This window comes from Manacus candei, unplaced genomic scaffold, assembly GCF_025592945.1.
Source record: "Manacus candei isolate 608988 ecotype Guabito, Panama unplaced genomic scaffold, ASM2559294v1 h1tg000050l, whole genome shotgun sequence".
Lineage (NCBI taxonomy): Eukaryota > Metazoa > Chordata > Aves > Passeriformes > Pipridae > Manacus > Manacus candei.
In genome coordinates this window covers 21341861-21359897 of record NW_026138098.1, presented here as the reverse complement: position 1 = coordinate 21359897, position 18037 = coordinate 21341861, and the positions used below count along the sequence as shown (strand labels likewise).

The window sequence follows — 18037 nt, the reverse complement described above, 5'->3', positions numbered from 1 at the left end:
TGTTCATGACACAATGTATTAATTGTTCCTAATAGAATTAAATAATGCATACATTTCTATTTTTTTGTAATTCAGTTAGTTTCTCCAGATGGATTAAAAAAATCTCAGTTGATATTAAACAACCATTTCAGTGCTCTAGACTGGTTTTGGAAACTGCCCTTAGAGGCTTCAAAGAAGCTATTTAATATAGCAAGTATAACAGGTATTTGACCCCTTACTCAAGAGGGAGAGGAAGGTGTGGGTGTGGGAGTCTTAACTGATTTTTCACAGTAAATTACTGATTTGAACACAAGGATGTAATTCATGTGAAGAGCTACGTAGTGCAGACCAGAAAATAAAATTGTAATGTCTTCTTGTGATGGGCAGAGGTGGGGGGGAAAGCCCATGTCTTTCCAATGGTTTTATCATTTTCTATTTGCATATAAATATGTAGTGGAAAAGCTTTTAAATGTTTATGTGGGGTTATTTTGGGATACCCTTTTCTGCATTCCTTCTTCGTGACCTCAGGTTTGTCCAATTATGAGGGTCATTTTTTGTTCAACCCCTTTTTCAACCCTATCCAGTCCCAATGTAACAGTTAATTCTTACTAATGCTTAATGGTGTTCTGTCTCAGGAGCTTGAGAAAAGGGTGCAGAGGGGTAAGCTGAAAGCACAGCTGTGCTTTGGCCATGCAGTAACAATGGCCAGATGTGTTTGTGACAAAAGAGGGCAAGTACTCTTCAGCAACTGAGTCATCATATATCTGCCTTTTGTTGGTTTATTCCACTCACACTTTCCTTTAAAATTGATTAATGGGATTTCTCCAATCTGTAGGACATCATGTTCATGGATCAACATAGAATCATCAAAGTTAATTAAAAAAAAAAGTATCACACTGGTTTGTTTATATCATAGTTCCTATTACAGAGCAATAAGGTGTTTTTTTTTATATAAGGTCCTATACACAGACCTGCTTACCTTGAATACTTTGTCAGTTAAGTCTCTTGCTTGTGGAGGCACTGAGGAAATGAGAGAACACAAAGGAGGGCAGCAAAAAGCAGAGTGAACTCAATTTTTAGAGTGAGTAGAGGTGACTATTAATACTCTATTAATATCGTCAAGGTAGTAAGATAAATGAAGAGAGGGAATTGCTTGGTCTCAGATGGCAGGAGAAAGAGCAATCGCTTAAGGCTAAGGAAGGAAAAGTTTGAACTAGATACTAAGAGCGGGGGAAGGAATGCTTTAAGCAGAGAAAGTGAGTGATGTTTTGAGGAACCTAAAGAAGAGTTTGAGGTACTATCACTCCAGAGGTGTGAGTTTTAAAATAGTGTGGCCACCTGATGTGGCTGATCGGGTTTGGTATATAAAAATCACCTAAAATTCTGGAGTCAGGTTGGGTTGCTTTAACCTGTTTTTCCCAGTTGTGATATGATGCAAGTAATGACCGTGGCCTTGACTAGCTTTTCTAACATAGCCTGTGCTTCCTCAGCCTGTTCAGAGAGTTCATTGGGGAAGGCGGGAAGTGTGTGCAGGAAGGGAGTGTGACATGATAGACTGTAGTAGTAAAGTAGCTTGTCATTTATACCAGCAACTATCTGATAATTTGGTTTTTGTTTTTCTCTTTTTAAGTCAGTGCAGCTTCTTGGTACTGGATGACATTGGCAGTTGGAGTATTGCAGTGATAATGATTTCGTGATGCTGGAGAAAATGATTTAAGACCATGGTTTCAACCTTTTTGAAAGATGCCTTCATATAATAAGATTTGCCATTAAAAAATTACTTGGGAAGCAGGGAAGTCTTATGTCCTCTTTAAAGAAAGCTTTCAAGTATTCTTATTGAAACTCAGTACAGCATCATGTCAAAAGGTATTTAAAATAAAACGTGCCTTGTTCTGAAGCAGTCTCAGAGTTTATGCCAATCACAATACCATTTCTGGCAATTCAGAAAGAACAGTTTCAAACAGTCACTAGTGAGAGTCAATGAAATGGAACAACTTCAAAGTTTTGTCTTCATCTTCTGCTTATAGCACGTCTTCCCCTCTCAGACCTGGTTTATCTCTGCAAGATTTGCTCTGTGCATCTTTCTCTTGGGATCTGGAATATATCTCTCTCTCCTGTGATTCAATTTCCTTCTTAGTTTTCAAAAAGTTCTTGTTGGGTAATTAGATGATTCTGGGACATTGCATTGTGCCAGTTTTTAAGGTATGTCGCTGTTAGAGTCAGAAGAGACTGTTCTGATCATCCGCCCTCCTGCAAGAGATGGTTACAGAATTTCACACATCCATTTTTATGTCTAACTTCTGCCTCAACTTCAATAAACAGCACTTGTCTGAGACAACAATTTACTAAAATATATTTGCTTCTATACCTTACAGGCCTCAGTCAGGAGAGGTGTCAGAAAAGTCTAGGTTTTCACATAGCACCTTTTCATTTAAACAGCTTTTACATGCAGCTTCAGCGGGTACTTCTTCCAGATGGAGCAGAAGGAAGTCAAGGATCATCTGCATCCCAAATGGCTCCATTCCCTGTAGTACAAAAGAAGATGGATTGGCTTGATTATTCTGTGTGCTTCTCCTGCTAAATTGTTTCTCCATTATGAAAGCAGTCCAGTGCTAGCAGCTAGGTAATGGTATGGAGTGTTCAGTCAGAACAGGAATGAATTAGCTATTTTTCTTTATCTTTTTTTTTTTTTTTTTTTTTTTTTTTTAATTCAGTGTTAAAATGTGTGGAATGGAATGGCCACTTGGTGGCAAAGCTGAACAGGAAGTAAAATGTGACTCAGCTTTCCAGAATTGCTTCTATTTGTCTGGCATTTGTGGGAAACAGGATTATAAAGGCACACTGACCTCTACCTGCAAGGTCACGTTTGTTTGTAATTGTGTTCCTAATTTTCTGTAATCATGGTACTTGTGGTGCTGGTGGAAATTGTTTGATTACTTGAACACAAGATGTATCAAATCAATCATCTGCCTTCATCATGAGGTAAATTGGGGCCATGTCAATGCCCCTTCAGAGTCTCTAGCAGATTTAGAGACAATACTACATGAAAAAGCTTCAATGACAAGGTAAAGGGCTTAGGGGGAGAGGTTCCTGCCTAATGAAGATTTTGATACTGTCCTAATGACAGTGGCACATGCTCTGTATTTTAATGAGGCAAGATAGAATATGTCAGAAAAATGACTATAAAACAGCAAGGTAGCTGTGCTAGCTAACTTCTCTTTCTAGCTGTTGTTACAAAAAAAATATTATTTTTAATGTCTTAAGGAGGTGTGGTTTGTAGGGAGACATAATACCATTTTTTATATCAACCTAATGTATTGGGGGTGGAATTGTGAACCCAGCAAGATCTGATCTATGTGAGTGTTTTCTTCAGGTAATGCCTGGATATAACTGGAAGTGTTTCAGCATGCAGGGCACTGGGTATGCTGCCTAGAGGCTGATAATGTCTCCTTCTGGCACTGCATCATAAGAAAATAATATTGTGCTATGTTTTTTCCTCAACTAGAATTCTGACTGCATCAGCCCCTTTTACTTCACACCTCAGGGGACATGGCTACAGGCTCCTGAGGGAAGTGAGCAGCTGAAATAAGTAAGGCATTTCTCTTGCAACTGCACTTCAGGTGAGGTGAAGAGGAGATTCCTGACAACACTCAGCAAGGTCTCAGGCTCCCTGTGTGTTTGGAACTGTATGGATAAATGAATTTCTTTATAATATGAGAATCTCTTTGCTGTTTCATGCTGTCAGACATTCAAACTGCATTTATTACTGAGCTTCTCTTGATTTTAAATAAGAGACTGAATTTATTACCCGTGCTTCTTGTTCCAGCAGACCTACTTTAATCTAATGCTAAAGTCAATAGGAGGAACATTTACTTCCCTTCCTGTCCGTACTCTCATTCCATACTCTGAGTGGATACGTGTCCATGATATTGAAGCAAACGAGATTTTGTCCTATTTAAAAAACGGACCCTTTGAATTGGTTGTTCAATGACAGACATTTGCAGAATATGTGGTATAAAGTAGTATTTCCTGCTGCTGGATGGCTTAGTGATTAAATCCAAAATAACCATCCAGGATTTCTTCCATGATACTCTAATGTATCCCAGCTCTCTTTCTATGTGCATGCATGTATTTTATTTGTGGATGTAGAATTAGTAGAATTTTGTTTTTTCAAAACTTTGGAGTCTCACAAGTGTCATTAATAAATACCCCAAGGGTTTGTAATTCTTATTCCCTTAAAATTTCCAGTTGCATCTTTGAATGTCTTCACAGTGATGTTTCATTCAACGTTTCTTGTTGGACTGTCTTGGCTATCGAATAAAAAAAGCAAGGTCAACCCAAGCTCTTGTGTAACACATCAATTTCAGTCTCTTTTTGCTTGAGCCAAAGAGTTTTTCATGCTTAACGTGGCAGGTCCTCACCTCAGGTGTCATCCTTTTTCCTTGGACCTAAATGGGGCAAGAACCAAGACCTTGCTGGAAACTGTTACCTCTGAGTGGCTTTTCTTTCTTAAATTCCTGGTTTATTGTATAGAATAGATTGCACAGGTCAGTACAAATAATGCATAAGAGCTGTAGGGATAGCTGAAATGCAAACCAGCAACTCTTCAGTTATAGTGCATTTGATTAAATATGGTTATATGTACATGTTTAGATGTTTGCTAGATCTGGCTGGATGTGTTGGAAGATATTTAAGTGATGCACAATTTGAACGTTTTTGGTGTGGGTTTTTTTGTTTGTTTGTTTGTTGGGGCTTTTTGGCTGTTTATTGTTTTGTTTATTTGCTTTGGGACTTTTTTTGTTTGTTGGTGATTTTTTTTTTGGTTGGTTGGTTTCTTAACCCAGCCAATTTCTGTGATCTCAACTACACTGCCAGTCCTACAACCTGCACTGGTACAACTGGGGATAGACTAAATCAGAGGAGACAGGGTGAGGTTAACTGCTGCTACAAAGGAGAGCAGGAACGAGTTACCTTTTTTTTCATCAGCAAAGTTAAGACAGAGTAGTCATCATAATCAGATTTGCTTAGGTCTAGTACAGTTGTACCAACCTTTCTGCCAAGGCAGAGTCCTGTCTTACACACTGTATGTGGCTGGACCTGTTGCACCAACTTTGCAGGGTTGTGTGTGACATAAGGCCTGTGATCTGCACTTGCCAGGACCAGGCCGTGGTGCTGAGCCTCTGCCCCGCTCTCTGCCCGGGCGGCTCTGAGGGGGATCGGGGACGAGGAGGGGGCAGCTCCTGCTCTCAATGCTTGTTCAGCTTGAAGCGTGGAGCTGAGTTTGGCTGAACTGTCTGGTGCTGGGAGCTTGCTGCAAGCTATGCCCAGGTTCTTCCTTGGGGGGGGAGGAATTTTCTATTTTCTCCTCCCTGTCCTGCCCTCGGCCCGCCCTGCACCGACAGGTGAGGCTGTGGGGCCCCTTCCAGCCGCGCTGTGGGCGAGAGGCGCCCACTGAGGGCAGGGGGGCTCCTCGCTCTGCGGTCGTGCCCGGGGGCCACCGAGGGCTTCGCCTCCTCACAAAATGGCTCCCCCGGTCCCCGGGGCGGCCCCGCGGAGCTCTCCATGGTGGCCGCCGGCCCTCTCCCGGCGGTGCGGGGTCGCTGGGGGCCGGGCCGCCCGCCGCACCGCCCCCTCAGCCCCGGCCCGCCGCCCGTCCGTGCCGGGGCGGGGGCGCTCTGGACGCCTCACTCGCCTCCCCGGGCCGTGCCGGGAGGCGCCGGGCCGCGTTCCCCGCCCCGCCCCGCGCCGCCGCCCCGGCACGGGCGGGAGAGTCGGCGCGGTCCCGGTCGGGGCCGGGAGTCCCGCGCGCTCCCGCGGTGCCCGGCGGGCGGCGGCGCGGTGCATGCCGGGCCCGGGGCGGACCGTCCCCGCGCTGCGCCAGGAGCCGCGAGCCGCGCCCGCCGCCATGTTCCGCCGGGCCGCCGCCGCCCGGCGCCTGTAGCCGCCCCCGCCCGCCCCGCCGCGCCCCGCCAGCCGCCGGCGGACGGGCGGACGAAGGCGCTGCCGCGCCCAGCACCGCCGCCGGAGCCCGGCAGCGCCCAGCGATGTCCGCCAAGGAGGGGAGCAAGGTGCTGCTGCTGACGCCCCACGCCACCAGCGAGCGCGCCGTCAAGGGTGAGCGTCCCCCTGCCCCGCGGGGACGGGCCGCGACCCCCTCACGAGTGCCCGGAGAGGGAGAGGCGGCCCCGCCGCGGGGAGCGTTGCCCTCCGTGTGCGGGCCGGGCTGCCCTGCCCGCGGGTGGGGACGGGAGCGCTGCCCGGCGCCGTGCGGGGGCGCGGGATGCCCGCACGGGCGGGGGAGCACCGGGGTGGGCTCTGCTGCAGGCGGGGGACGAGCGGGGCGCGGGCGGGCCCGGCGGGGCCGCGGCGGGAGCGGTGCCCGAGGCCTGCGGGCCTGGCGCGTCCCGCCCGGATGCGCTGCCCGGAGCGAGTGCGGGGCCGGCCGGGGGCACCCCGGGCTCCGGCTCCGCGGGGCTTTTCCGCCGCCCGCGCGGGGCAGAGCCCGGTGATTGCAGGAGCTGACAGCGCCGGGGAAGAGCGAGTGGGAAGGTGCTGCCGCCCCTTCCATTGGCTGCTGTTCTCAGGTTCTAGTTCTGATGGAGAAAATTCACCTTGATCTATTTCTTTGTGGCCTTCCTTGGTAATCTCGTGGGGGGCCTTTAAAAGTCAAACGTTATACTTCTCAGAAGAAAACGTAAAACGTTTTAAATTAGCCACAAAAATGCTGTAAAATATTGAGTTCTTTCCTCTGAATCCCGTCAAATGTGTCATATTAGTAATGTGGGGAGAATAATCCTTTGCAACCAAAGCATCCTAAAATATATTTGTTAAACCTAAATTGTCAGTTAAGAGCATAGCATAGGTAGAGCTTCAAAGAATTCCTAGGTTGTGTTTGCTCAAATTACAGATCATTTTATTTTGATCTCAGCAGTTTTCATGTTGAACTGTGTTTGATGGTGGCAGTGTGGATGGTTGTGATGGCAGGCCTGGTCTGCTGGAATTCACGACTGTATGCAAGCACTCTGCTTTTAGGATTGACGTTCCTAGTAATGCAGGGTCTCGCTGAATTGGAAGGGGTGAATCTGGTCATTTAACTTTTCATGTAACAGGGGGCCTTGAGAAACGACAAGGATGTATTTTTCTTCAGCAGGTCTTAATTAAAGCCTTGGAATCCCATAGTATGTTTTGGAAATCGGCATGTTTTCCAGTAAGTTGGAAAGCTTTGCTCGCAGTAAGTTGTAACTCATTTTGGATTGCTTAACCTGTTGATTTTTTTGAACAAATTGCAAGGGTAAAAGTAGAAAATATTAAAACCAGTCTATTGGAAACTGGTACTCGTTAGTGCTGCTTTAACATGTGGTGTTTAGAATCGCTGAATTTTTGTACCTTTAGTGCAATTTGTGTTAGGAAATTAAGTTCTTCAAGCAATGGAAAAGAATTAATAATAAATGATCAGATACTTTATAATGCAGTGGAAAGCCTGCTGATTTCTAATCACTTAATAATTCAGCTTGTTAAACGTGACCTATGCATCTGGTTGTTTAAAATTGCAGTTAGGACTTGCTTCATTCTAACACAATTACTGCCTGAGGTTGCAGTATTTTTTTGAACCTGGGTGTTTAGGATGCAGAGCTATTGTTAAGGTAATCAGGCTTTGATGGCTCCATCTGACATAATTACAACCAGTTAATACAGTATTTTCCTATACCTTCTGTCGACCTGTCCTATCCATACCTATCCTGCTGAATCACTGGCTTCTGGAGAAAGCCTGGCCAGTTGTGCCAAGCCATCTGTGTAATTGATACGAAGGACAGGGTGGTTTGGTTCTCCCCTCCTCCGTTAGGTGCAGTGCAGTTGAAAATATTTATTTTAGACAGTGACCCCAGAGGTGCAAGATTGCAGGTTATGTCAGTCCTGAGTGGGAGCATCTGTGCAACATAAGTACATTTGTTGAAACCACCTTAAAATGTGACAACTGCGTCACGTCCCTGTTCACAACCAGATGCATCGCCTCTCACGCACCAAGAAACGTTCCCCATACTCTTGCTTATTGTACAATAAATACGTCACTCATAATGTCTCAGGTTCTTGAGAAAAGCCATGGAGAAAAATGTAGTAATATTACCTGGTGTATCTGTGTATTGGTCCATATTTCAGCTTTCATGCTTTCCATGTACTGAGTCTTCTGGGGAGGAAGTGTGAATTCAAGACTTAAAGCTTGCTGTTACTTGTATTGTTCCTCTTGCTTTTATTTAAGCTTTATTTTCTTCCTCTGTATTACTGGAAGAGCGAAGAACGAACAGAATCAATTAAATTTCAGCTGCTGTGAGAAATTAAATTCTTTACCACTGATAATATATGTTAACAGAAATGGGCAAGAGATGCTCACCCAGGAAGAAATGGTTAAATTATTGCATCATCAGTAACTAATATTTTTTAATAAGTAGGATAACGATTAGGATGTGTCCCCCTTCATATTTTGACCTATATATTTAGCAATTGGTGGGAAGTATGTATATCTTGAGAAATATATGAAAGGTTATCAGGTGTAATATGCTCATATGAGACATATACATAATAAACATAATAATGGGTTTAGATATGCAGTCTATACAATCTAGCTGTGTTGGTCTGACATGCCTTTCCCAAGTGTGAATTATATCATCAAAGATCACTGGTTACTTTTAAAGCAGATAAAAAGCTCAAATTTTCTTTTTTCATGGCTTAGTTAAATTGCCTAAGTAATTTGTACTTGTAAAGTTTCCTATAAATTAATGGTTAGCTATGGAATTGAAATGTCTAAGTCAGCTTTTGGCATTTAGTTCCCAAAAGATATCTTGTGATGAGGCTTTTGTTACTACTTTTTTTTTTTTTCTTAATAAAGAACAGAAAATGTACCTGTCGTCCTGATTCACTGTTTTCTAAGGCACCCTCTTAATCTTTGAAGGATACTTAGTGTTTTACTGCCTTGTGGAAGATAGCAGGTTCCTCTATTATGTTCTGTCAAAATCTTTTTTCTTTAGACTGCTGTTGATATCTGAGTGCTGTATCTGGTTCTTTTGGATTTGGGTTTGCCTTTCTTGTTGGGTGACAATTGACTGACTTCACTCATTGCGCTTGACCTTTCAGTGCATGTGGCTTTCAGACTTTAAATTTGTGGATGTATCTTTTCTGCTTAAACAACTGTTTCAGTACCTCCTACTAAAGTGCTTTTCACTTGTAGGGAGGAAGAAGTGCTTGTAAACTCAGACAGATTGATAGAGTGGTCCTGGGCATGGCAGGAATGAGCCTTCATTGGCTTTTCTTTGAGGGCAAAGCACTGGGGCTTCTCCAACCCACCTGTGGGTTACTACACCCCACAGTTGTACTTGGATGTGCTCTATCCTCCCCAGCACTGTGCTTTGTCCACTGTGTGGGTGTTGGTAGACTTTGGGAAGCAATCCACAGGACCTTGTCATGCTGACCTAGTGCTAAATTTGGAGATTATATCTTTTCTTCTGGAAATGGAAGGCTTCAGTATTCCTTTGTTTTGGATAAAAGTCATGGTACAGTCTGATTGGCAAACTGTCATTTTGGATATTAAATGGAAGCTTATTGAAACAACTCTTCAGAGAAACCCATAGAGATGTAACCCTTGAGCAGGATCCTAAATTAAGGCACTAATAGCTACTCTTGGGCAATTATGTCCATGTAAGGAGAAAAACAAATCATTGCAGTATTTAACTTTACAATTCAGAGTCTGGTAAAAAAAAGGTAAAAGGTTAAAAGTTGACATGCAGCATGAAACCTGTTTTAAAAATATTATAAGGCACTTACCCTGCTGGCTAGAAATTATTCTAAGATGATCCGGAAAAGCAGCAGTGTAAAGAGAGTATTAAAAGGTCATATTTAAAAAAATCACAGTTTTGTTTTGGGAGAGAGGCAGTGGCATGGAACTGAATTCTGACAAGTAAGCGTTCAACTGATCTTTTTTTGTTTTAGGGGATAGAGTGGATAAAACTTGAAGTAACAGCAACTAAACCCAAAAAAACCCACCCAGAAATGGAAGCCTGCCTCAATTTCAGTAGGGCAAATTGGCAGTTGAGGGTTGGAAGGTAAGGCCAGAGCACAAAAATCAGGCAGCCACTTACATGCGCGCTTATTGTGTAAGGAATTAAGGACTCTTTCGCACATGAGTCAGTTTTTACTGCTGAATGGGACCAAAGAATTCTCTAGTTGAAATGGAATTGATTTCAAAACATATCAACAAAAGAAATGTTCCAAAAAAATATCCCAGAATCAGAAGATATTTCTCTGGTGCTTTTAAAGTAATTCTTTGGGGTTTTGGGTGCAAAATTGTGGATTTATTTTTCATAGCCAGTGGCATAACTTGTCTTCTGAGTCACAGAGGTGGAGCAGAGCAGCATTTTTTTTAAATTCTAGATTGAACTGGAGAGCGTAGATCAATAAGTTTAATTTAAACAGATTCATGGCACTTGTGAGAAAGAGTGGACTAACTATATCCCTGGGGAAATATAGTATTAAAGAGGAGTTGGTACAGTTCTCAAAGATGAAAATTAAGAGAAATTGTTAGAATATTTTGAAGGAGCCAGTAAGCTTGCTGATCCAGGCAAAACTATTCATCAGGTTCCTTCATTGAAGCCTTTAAAGTAAACAAAAGAGGAAATATACTCTTTTGGATCAAAATTAGTTAGCAAAGAAAGGATGTTAATAGGTAATAAACTCCCATGGTAGAGGAAGGTTAACATCTGTCATCTGTGCTCTTTAAATGTGTTGACAAGTTCTTTAGAAAACAGAGTGAATGGCATATAGTGACACTTATTCAGGATAGCAAACTTCCAGAGATGTTTCAGGAACCTCTTGTTAGACTGAGGGGCTGGGTAAAGAAGATGCTGTTCAGATAGAGCAGACTCTACAAAGAACAGAACAGTTCTTACTTAAATGTAGAAGGTGGTGAACTTGAGAAAGAAATATTAGGATCTGTATGGATAATGTTCTGAAAATATTAGTGCAGTGGCAGTCAAACAGTCTGATAGGAATTCAGGGATTACTAGATGATTGGTTTAGAAAAAAGAGCTTGCACCAACATACCATTTATATGTGCATCTTGAGCAACAACATGTAATTTTGTTCCATTTTCCTGATCTTCTTTATCTAAAGATATGTTCAGAGGCACAGAGTGGCTTTCAGGCAAGGTGGAGTGACAAAGATGAGAAATCTCTGACTTGGAAAAGGGGTGCTTGAATAGGGGATAGAGTTAGATACTGCTTACCTTATGAATGGTATTTAATGGAAAAGTTGAGTAGGAAGAAACAGTTATTGTTGTTGTGTCCCTGTGAAAAGTAGAAATGCAGTACCAAACAAAATAGAAAAGGTGAAATACTTTTTCATATAACATGTAATTAAAATTGTGGATTTCATAGCAATAAGGTGCAGTGGAGGCAAAAACTGTGAAAGCATTTATTCAGGATCTGGAAAAAATAGTGGAAAATCGTTATATCGGTGATCATAAATGTGGTGGTCTGGATGAAACTAGGGGAAATCCTTAAACCACCCTGTTTGGAAAAGAGAATAGGGGGAGGGAAAGAACTATGCATCCATCATTGTCAGAAGCACATTTAAGCACTAAGTAATCTTTTGGCATAGTAATCTGTGGCCATTTAATGGGAGAAGTATCTTTTAAATACTTTTCAAACAAATAATTATATTTTTCCTGAGAGGAACTTCCAAAAACATCAACCAAGTTAATTGAAAAACTACACAGACAGCATAAAAGATGAGTGAGTGCACCTTGGCATACTAGGTATATAGTTTCATTTGAGATCTAAAATTCTGTGAAATTTATAAGACTGGAAGTACGTGATAAGTGAGGATGAAATAAATAGTGCCTGCAGTGCTGTTGTAGGGTTTCAAGGTTTACAGGGTCATTTTTCTTGCTTCTAGAATGTTTGCTTATTAGCTTATTAGCAAGAACCTTCCATTCAAAGAAACTTGGGATAGTTTTTGTAAAGAAACTGACTTAGCTGAATCTGTGCTTTCTTGTTTGGGATGAATAGGGTAATGTGGTTTTTGTCAGCTATTGATTGTAGCTTTCTGATTCCAGTAGACACTGCTGTGTATTTGTGCTTATCTAGTATTTTCAAGGTTGCTGGTCCACAGACCATCTGTGATGTCTTTATGCTATTTTTTTCAAATCTGTTCTTCCAAATGCAGAAGGATAATTGGATATATTCTGTCCTCATAGCAGTCATGGGTGCTACGTCTTTTCCTTCTTTATAGATGTTGGCAGAGGTGTGAAAACGCCAGGGACAGACTGAAAAATGTGGTAGGTGTTAGGCTTTGTGATTCTTCTGAGTGACAATACATAGACAGCAATGCATTTATAAAACTAAAGGCCCACAAAACCTGACTAAGTCACAGAAAACTCACAGACAACTCTGCTATCATGGTGATAAACCTGCTGACAAAATGAAGGATGCTGGCCTTTCTTGTCATGGAACACCATGGTTGTATTGATATATGATATCACTTGGTGGAGACAAACATTATATATGCTGTTCCATGTATATCTATCACCAAAGCAACAAATTCTTTACAAAGAGAGTGTCTGTGTTTAGCAACCCTAGTAATGTGAGCTGAGACTTTATCTTTGAAATCAAAAACATTCTTAAAACAGAAAATGCAATCTGGGACATTGAGCTTGGTATAACAGCCAAAACTAAGGTCATGAAACCTGTCACAGGCTTCTGATTATTGAGGAAAAATGGCTAATTTTCTTTCTCTGTCAGAGAAAAAGAATTATTTAAGTTCTACAGTCTTAAGGACAGAAACAGCTTTGCTTGTGGAAGTACAGTACCTTGTGCAGTTAATCCCTGATGCTTTTTCCTACAGTACTCCAGAGGCTTTGATCTCGTCTTGTTTCATGAGCCTGTTCCAACAGGGTGTCTGTGATACAAGCCAGATTTAACCCAGGTTATTACAATGGTCATATGTATCAGCGTGGTTTAAATTTACAGTATCTACATGTAAGATTTTATTAGCAGCTGCTGTTGTACTCAGTTACTAGGCAATGTGAGATCTGCTTTGGGTCTGGAAGTAGCATGTTTGCCTTAGTTGCCATATTGCACCTCTCAGCAGGGATTATTGTACTGGGTAAAGTGCCACACTAATGTAGTTTTTCTACTTTGAACCTCTTTACTATGGACTGGGAATGTGTCCATTCAAACTGGTGCTAACCTTTGGATCTCCACTGCATGCTTTATTGTAAGGTATAAACCCAGAGACTTGTAGAAGGTCAGTGTAGAAGTTCAGAGGTTTTGCTTTGGTATCTCGTAGTAATACTTCAGTATAAAGGAAAGGTGATCTTTTTCCCCTCTTTGTTAACGCTTATACAAGCAGTAATAAAAACATCAAAGTATTTTACTAACAAATTCCTCAAACTACTCACTGGTTTTTTCCCCCAGAATTACCGTTTAAATTTTTGGATCAATATAGTTAAAATTGTAACATCTGTATCTATGTATTTCTGAAGGGAAATTGATTCATTTTCACTGGTAAGCAATTGTTTGTTTGGGAAAAATCTTGTACGTTGTTGTAAATCATGATATGTTATGTTCATTATTAACATCTACACTTTTCCTAATAGGATATGTCTGTTATTTTGTACTGCAGTGTGTATTACTTTAGAGATTCATCTCTAAATGCTTTTCTATTGTTTGACTTTGCTGGGAATGGTAGAAGGGAATCCCTTAATGCCCAACACCATGTTATTTCCTTAGGGTAATTCCTCTTAATTACCATTCTGTTGCAGTCCCGAGAGCGCAGGTTATGCACAAAGACTTTGAAACATGGATTATATTTCTGTCTTGGAACACATCATGCTGCAATTCTTTTTCCTTAGGCTATAACATTCTATGACTACTTCATCAAAGGTTTAATTAAACCCATTAGTTTGCCGAAATTGTCTACATGTTTCAAAAATTATCATCCTTAACCTATTAAAAGATGTTGTTTGTAATATTTTTCAAAGGTATGCACTCTGATCCAGTGTTTAACTATTGCTGAGACAAAAATTAAAGTGTAAAATGGAAAGAAACACTTCTTATAGTAAGTGTTACTTTTTACTCACTGGGTGGTACAGATAAAATCTCTAGCCATGTTTTATTGTGCCTTCTCTGAAGATTATTCTCAAAAAGTCATTCTCTAGCAATGGGAAAATTGTGTGAAAAGGATTTTGTTAAATTCTGAGGAATGGGTTTTTAAGACTTCATTTTTTCATGAGGCAAATACAACTTTAAAGGTGCTTAAATACTTCTTATACTACATTTGTGGGTTTGGGGCATTATGGATAACCAACCCCTGGATATAGTTTTAAATTCAAATCTTCATAAGTATATTAGTTCAAATAAAGTGAGACAGATCTTGACACTGGATTAAAATGTAACTTGATAGAGAAACTCAAAGCTATATTTTGTTAAAATAGAATTAATTTTTGTACTAATCTGATCTGAAATACATTAAGTAGACATAAGAACTTCATTAAGAGAAGCAAATTTCATTTATCATGGACTTAGAACTCTTGAAAACTCTGAACTGTTATAAGGAAGAGGTCAACACCATCTTTTTGAATCTGCAGCCATTGGTAGTCCTAAATCAGTAATGATTTGCACTTAAGAGCATGTAATCTCTCTTTTGTTAATAAAACACTTTCTGCCTGAAAATGAAGTGCCAAAGTTGTTCTACACTGTGGAAAATAAAAGCACATTTTTCAGCCTCTTCCTATTTAGAAACATTTATAGGAAGAATAGTAGAAAATTCTCCATTTTATTTTCTAGTCTAATCTAATTTCACTGAATATATATGTATGTGATTTATGCATCAGTTGTTTTATTGATAGATTTTAATTATTCCATAAAAGAGAAGACTAGCAATGTGTTACTAGTAACTAGTAATCTGGAAATCAATTTAAGTGAAGTCAGCAAATGTTTTAGTATTTAAGCATTGATTTTTTGGAATGTAAAGTTTTAACTCTGGAGAGTAAGAAAATAAGTAAGAATAATCTATCTACAAGTTTATTCTTATCTTTGAATAGATGTGCTTCTCCCATTTTTCTGTTTTAACTTTTAAATGGAGAGAAACAGAATGGTTTTGCTTCTCATTTAGTTTGTTCTTTCAGTAGTGGTTGGCTTGAGGGGGGGACAGGGTCAGATTAGTTTTATTTCCTGTAAAATCCTGCATGAGTGAGATCATGTTCTGACACAATGTTTAGTGGTAGTTTTGAAGTATCCTCTTTTTCCATGTCCAACATCCATATTTCATTTGTGCAGTAAATGAACTGCCATTGTTTGAATTCATGGCCATCAGATGTTCTGTCTGGACAGTTGCTGAGCCTGCTTTGGTTCCCAACCACTACTTATTATCTCCTTTTATTTCTCATCTTTCAAACAATATTGTATCCTTTTCTTACTGGTTTTGGATTTGGTTTGGTGTGGTGTTTTGTTTGGTTGAGGTTTTTTGGTGGTTTTTTCCCCTGAGGCTTTGATGATAGGATAATTTTTAAATGCTTTTACAAGTCTGAGTGAATATTAAATGAATATCCTGCCTCACCAATACCTGAGGAGTCCTTCAGAGAATGGCAGTATATTGGACAGAGATTATTTCCCTCTGCAAAGCCAGTTTTGACCCTTCCAAATTTTGTACATTGTGCCTTCTAACTCTGTGTTATAGTTTCTACAACCTTACGTATTATAGATGTTTATTTTTTTAGATCTGTACACAGCACTATTCTATCCAGATTTTAATGATGTGATAAATTTGGCTGATTTAAAAAAAGTTTGCTACTTTGGATAGCAGCTATTCCATGATAGATCCAATCCTAGATGGACTCTGTTTTTAAAATAGCGCTGTCGTGACTACTGTTTCTTCTTTTTAAATTTTAGCTGTCCCTTTTCCACCAACGCATCGCTTAACGTCTGAAGAAGTGTTTGACACAGATGGAAGACCAAGGGTTGACATTCTGAAGAACCACTTGATAAAAGAAGGTCGAGTGGATGAAGAAATTGCACTTAGAATCATCAATGAGGGTGCTGCAATATTACGGAGGGAAAAAACTATGATAGAAGTTGAAGCTCCAATTACAGGTAATATTTCTAGATAATTTCACACATAATTAAATTTGAAAAAAACCCAGACTTTTTCAGTAGTAGAATTCGTCTTAAAATCGCTAAAATAAAATTTCCATGTTAGTCTTATTGAATTATCCCTCACAATTGCATTTGCTTGACAATCTGCACATTGTTTTGCAAAACGAAGGCATTAAACCTATTGAAAAAGCCAGTATGATTGGTATTAAAATTGGTTAAAAAATGAAGTAGTTAAATTATGTTGAATTATGTATTTCTAACTCCTGCAATGTTGTAAGTAGGAATAAAGGCATCTGCTTGAACTCGGGCTAATCCTGAAATCTAAATATGTGAAGAGAAACCAGTTGCTGTGATTTGAAGCAAATACTGTGAACTGAGATTCTTAGTGAAAAATGCACCTTTATAGTTCATCTGTAAGCAAGACTGGTGATTGTGTGTAAAACCATGTTCTTGTGAGACCAGTAGTCCTGGAAAGTGCTTAAAGATTGTTTTAGTATCTTTGACACTAGGACCAGATCCACTGGGATACAAAACTGACTCAGCTTTTTTTGGAGTATTTTCATAGTTTTACAAGTTCTATTTCTGTTTGACCTGATGAAAGGTGGAATTGATGTCCTTTAGTATTTGTATTTATAAACAATCTAGACTCATAGAAAGTAGTTTATGTTGCATATCTGTTATTTACGATAATGAAAGCAGATTTGATTTTTGTGTTCAAATGAGATTTTCTTTAATCTGAATGTGGTTTCCTCTAAATGGACATATATAAAATTAGTGTCTGAAAGCTTCTTTTAGGGCATCAGTATTGGTTAGTATCGGGTAAATGAAGACATTAAACCAGTACATTATTATTCTTACTGATGTTTTCTGAACAATGAGTGGTTGAAATGGTGGAAACCACTAAGTGACTGTCTCTGAGCTCAGTCTTTTGCAGTTCCAGATAAAGCCCAAAACTACAATTTGTTTAGAATTTTTATATTTCTGTTTGTTCAGGTAGTTGGTATATTGGCAATTGAAAAAGAAGGAAAGTTCTTTCAGTGTTTGAGTAGAAATTTTTAAAAAAGAACATATAAGTGGACACATTCTACTCAGCCTCGTATTTTGTAGGTTGTCATGACAAATGGCCTGATCTAAGAGAATAATAACCTTTGAAGTGTGGTGTGCCATATTCAATATTTCTTTCCAAAATTAGAACAACTATTTTTCCCCCCAAAGAATTTACAGATAAACTCTAAGAAGTCAGAAGATGCTATTTGTCAGTTGATCAGTGACATTTTGCATCCATGAAAAGCATAGTCTCTCAAGCTCCTGTTAATGGTTATCAGCAATACTTCATGTAGAAGTGAAAAGGGAGCTCCTGACTTTCACTAACTGGGAACTCCTGTGGGAAAGAGGAGATCGGAGCAGTTGTCTCTTCTGTGCAATTTTTAATTACTTTTTTTAATTGTGAGATGACCTGGCTTTGCTGTATGCTCTTCCAAGACATCCCATCTGCTATCTTTGGCACTTCTGCCTTAGGTTGCTGACCACTGGTCTGGTCCTCTCATATTCTAAAAGTACATGAAAAATCCACTGTTGAAATAGTGAACGTGGTTATTTGAAGGAGAAAAGTAACTGAGCAAAGAGAAGATCTGGTGATATTAAAAGGTGTGTTAGTGTGACTCAGAAAAAAAAGCACACTCTCCATTTTTTTCAAGCTCTCATGGACTCAAGCTAATCATTGCAGAGCAGCAGGCCTTTTCAAATACACATACCAAGGAGAATTAGCAAAGATACCTAAGGGATTGGGGAGGACAGTGAAGAGCTGCTGACAGCTTTCAAGACCACAGTGCTCAGTGCATTAACTGTGTTGGAAAAAGAGTCCACAGTGTGCTGGACTCCAATAGGGCTATCGTCAGCATTGCCACAGGTGGCGA

At 40.3% G+C, this 18037-nt stretch overlaps 1 protein-coding gene and 1 long non-coding RNA gene across 14 annotated transcripts in view; one reads left to right on the top strand and one right to left on the bottom strand.

Moving 5' to 3' along the window:
• Positions 1-283: 283 nt before the first annotated feature.
• On the bottom strand, positions 284-4913 carry LOC127477118 (uncharacterized). The gene is made up of 3 exons (XR_007906849.1): positions 4401-4913; positions 2348-2504; positions 284-2229 (listed from the first exon to the last, which is right to left on the bottom strand). It is a non-coding gene; the product is annotated as an uncharacterized LOC127477118 (long non-coding RNA).
• A 934-nt stretch (positions 4914-5847) lies between these two features.
• PPP3CB (protein phosphatase 3 catalytic subunit beta) overlaps positions 5848-18037 on the top strand; it is a 52421-nt gene continuing 40231 nt past the window's right edge. For 7 of the 13 annotated variants that reach the window (XR_007906838.1, XR_007906837.1, XM_051800933.1 and 4 more), the window contains exons 1-2: positions 5858-6093; positions 15918-16118. Coding sequence is in view for 11 of the 13 variants with exons in the window: in XM_051800933.1 (XP_051656893.1) it covers positions 6024-6093; positions 15918-16118 (271 nt within the window). In the remaining 2 variants the exon portion in view is untranslated. Of the gene's footprint in view, positions 6094-7167; positions 7187-15917; positions 16119-18037 lie in introns of those variants that run through there. The other 6 variants (XM_051800922.1, XM_051800921.1, XM_051800928.1 and 3 more) reach the window with 4 other exon arrangements.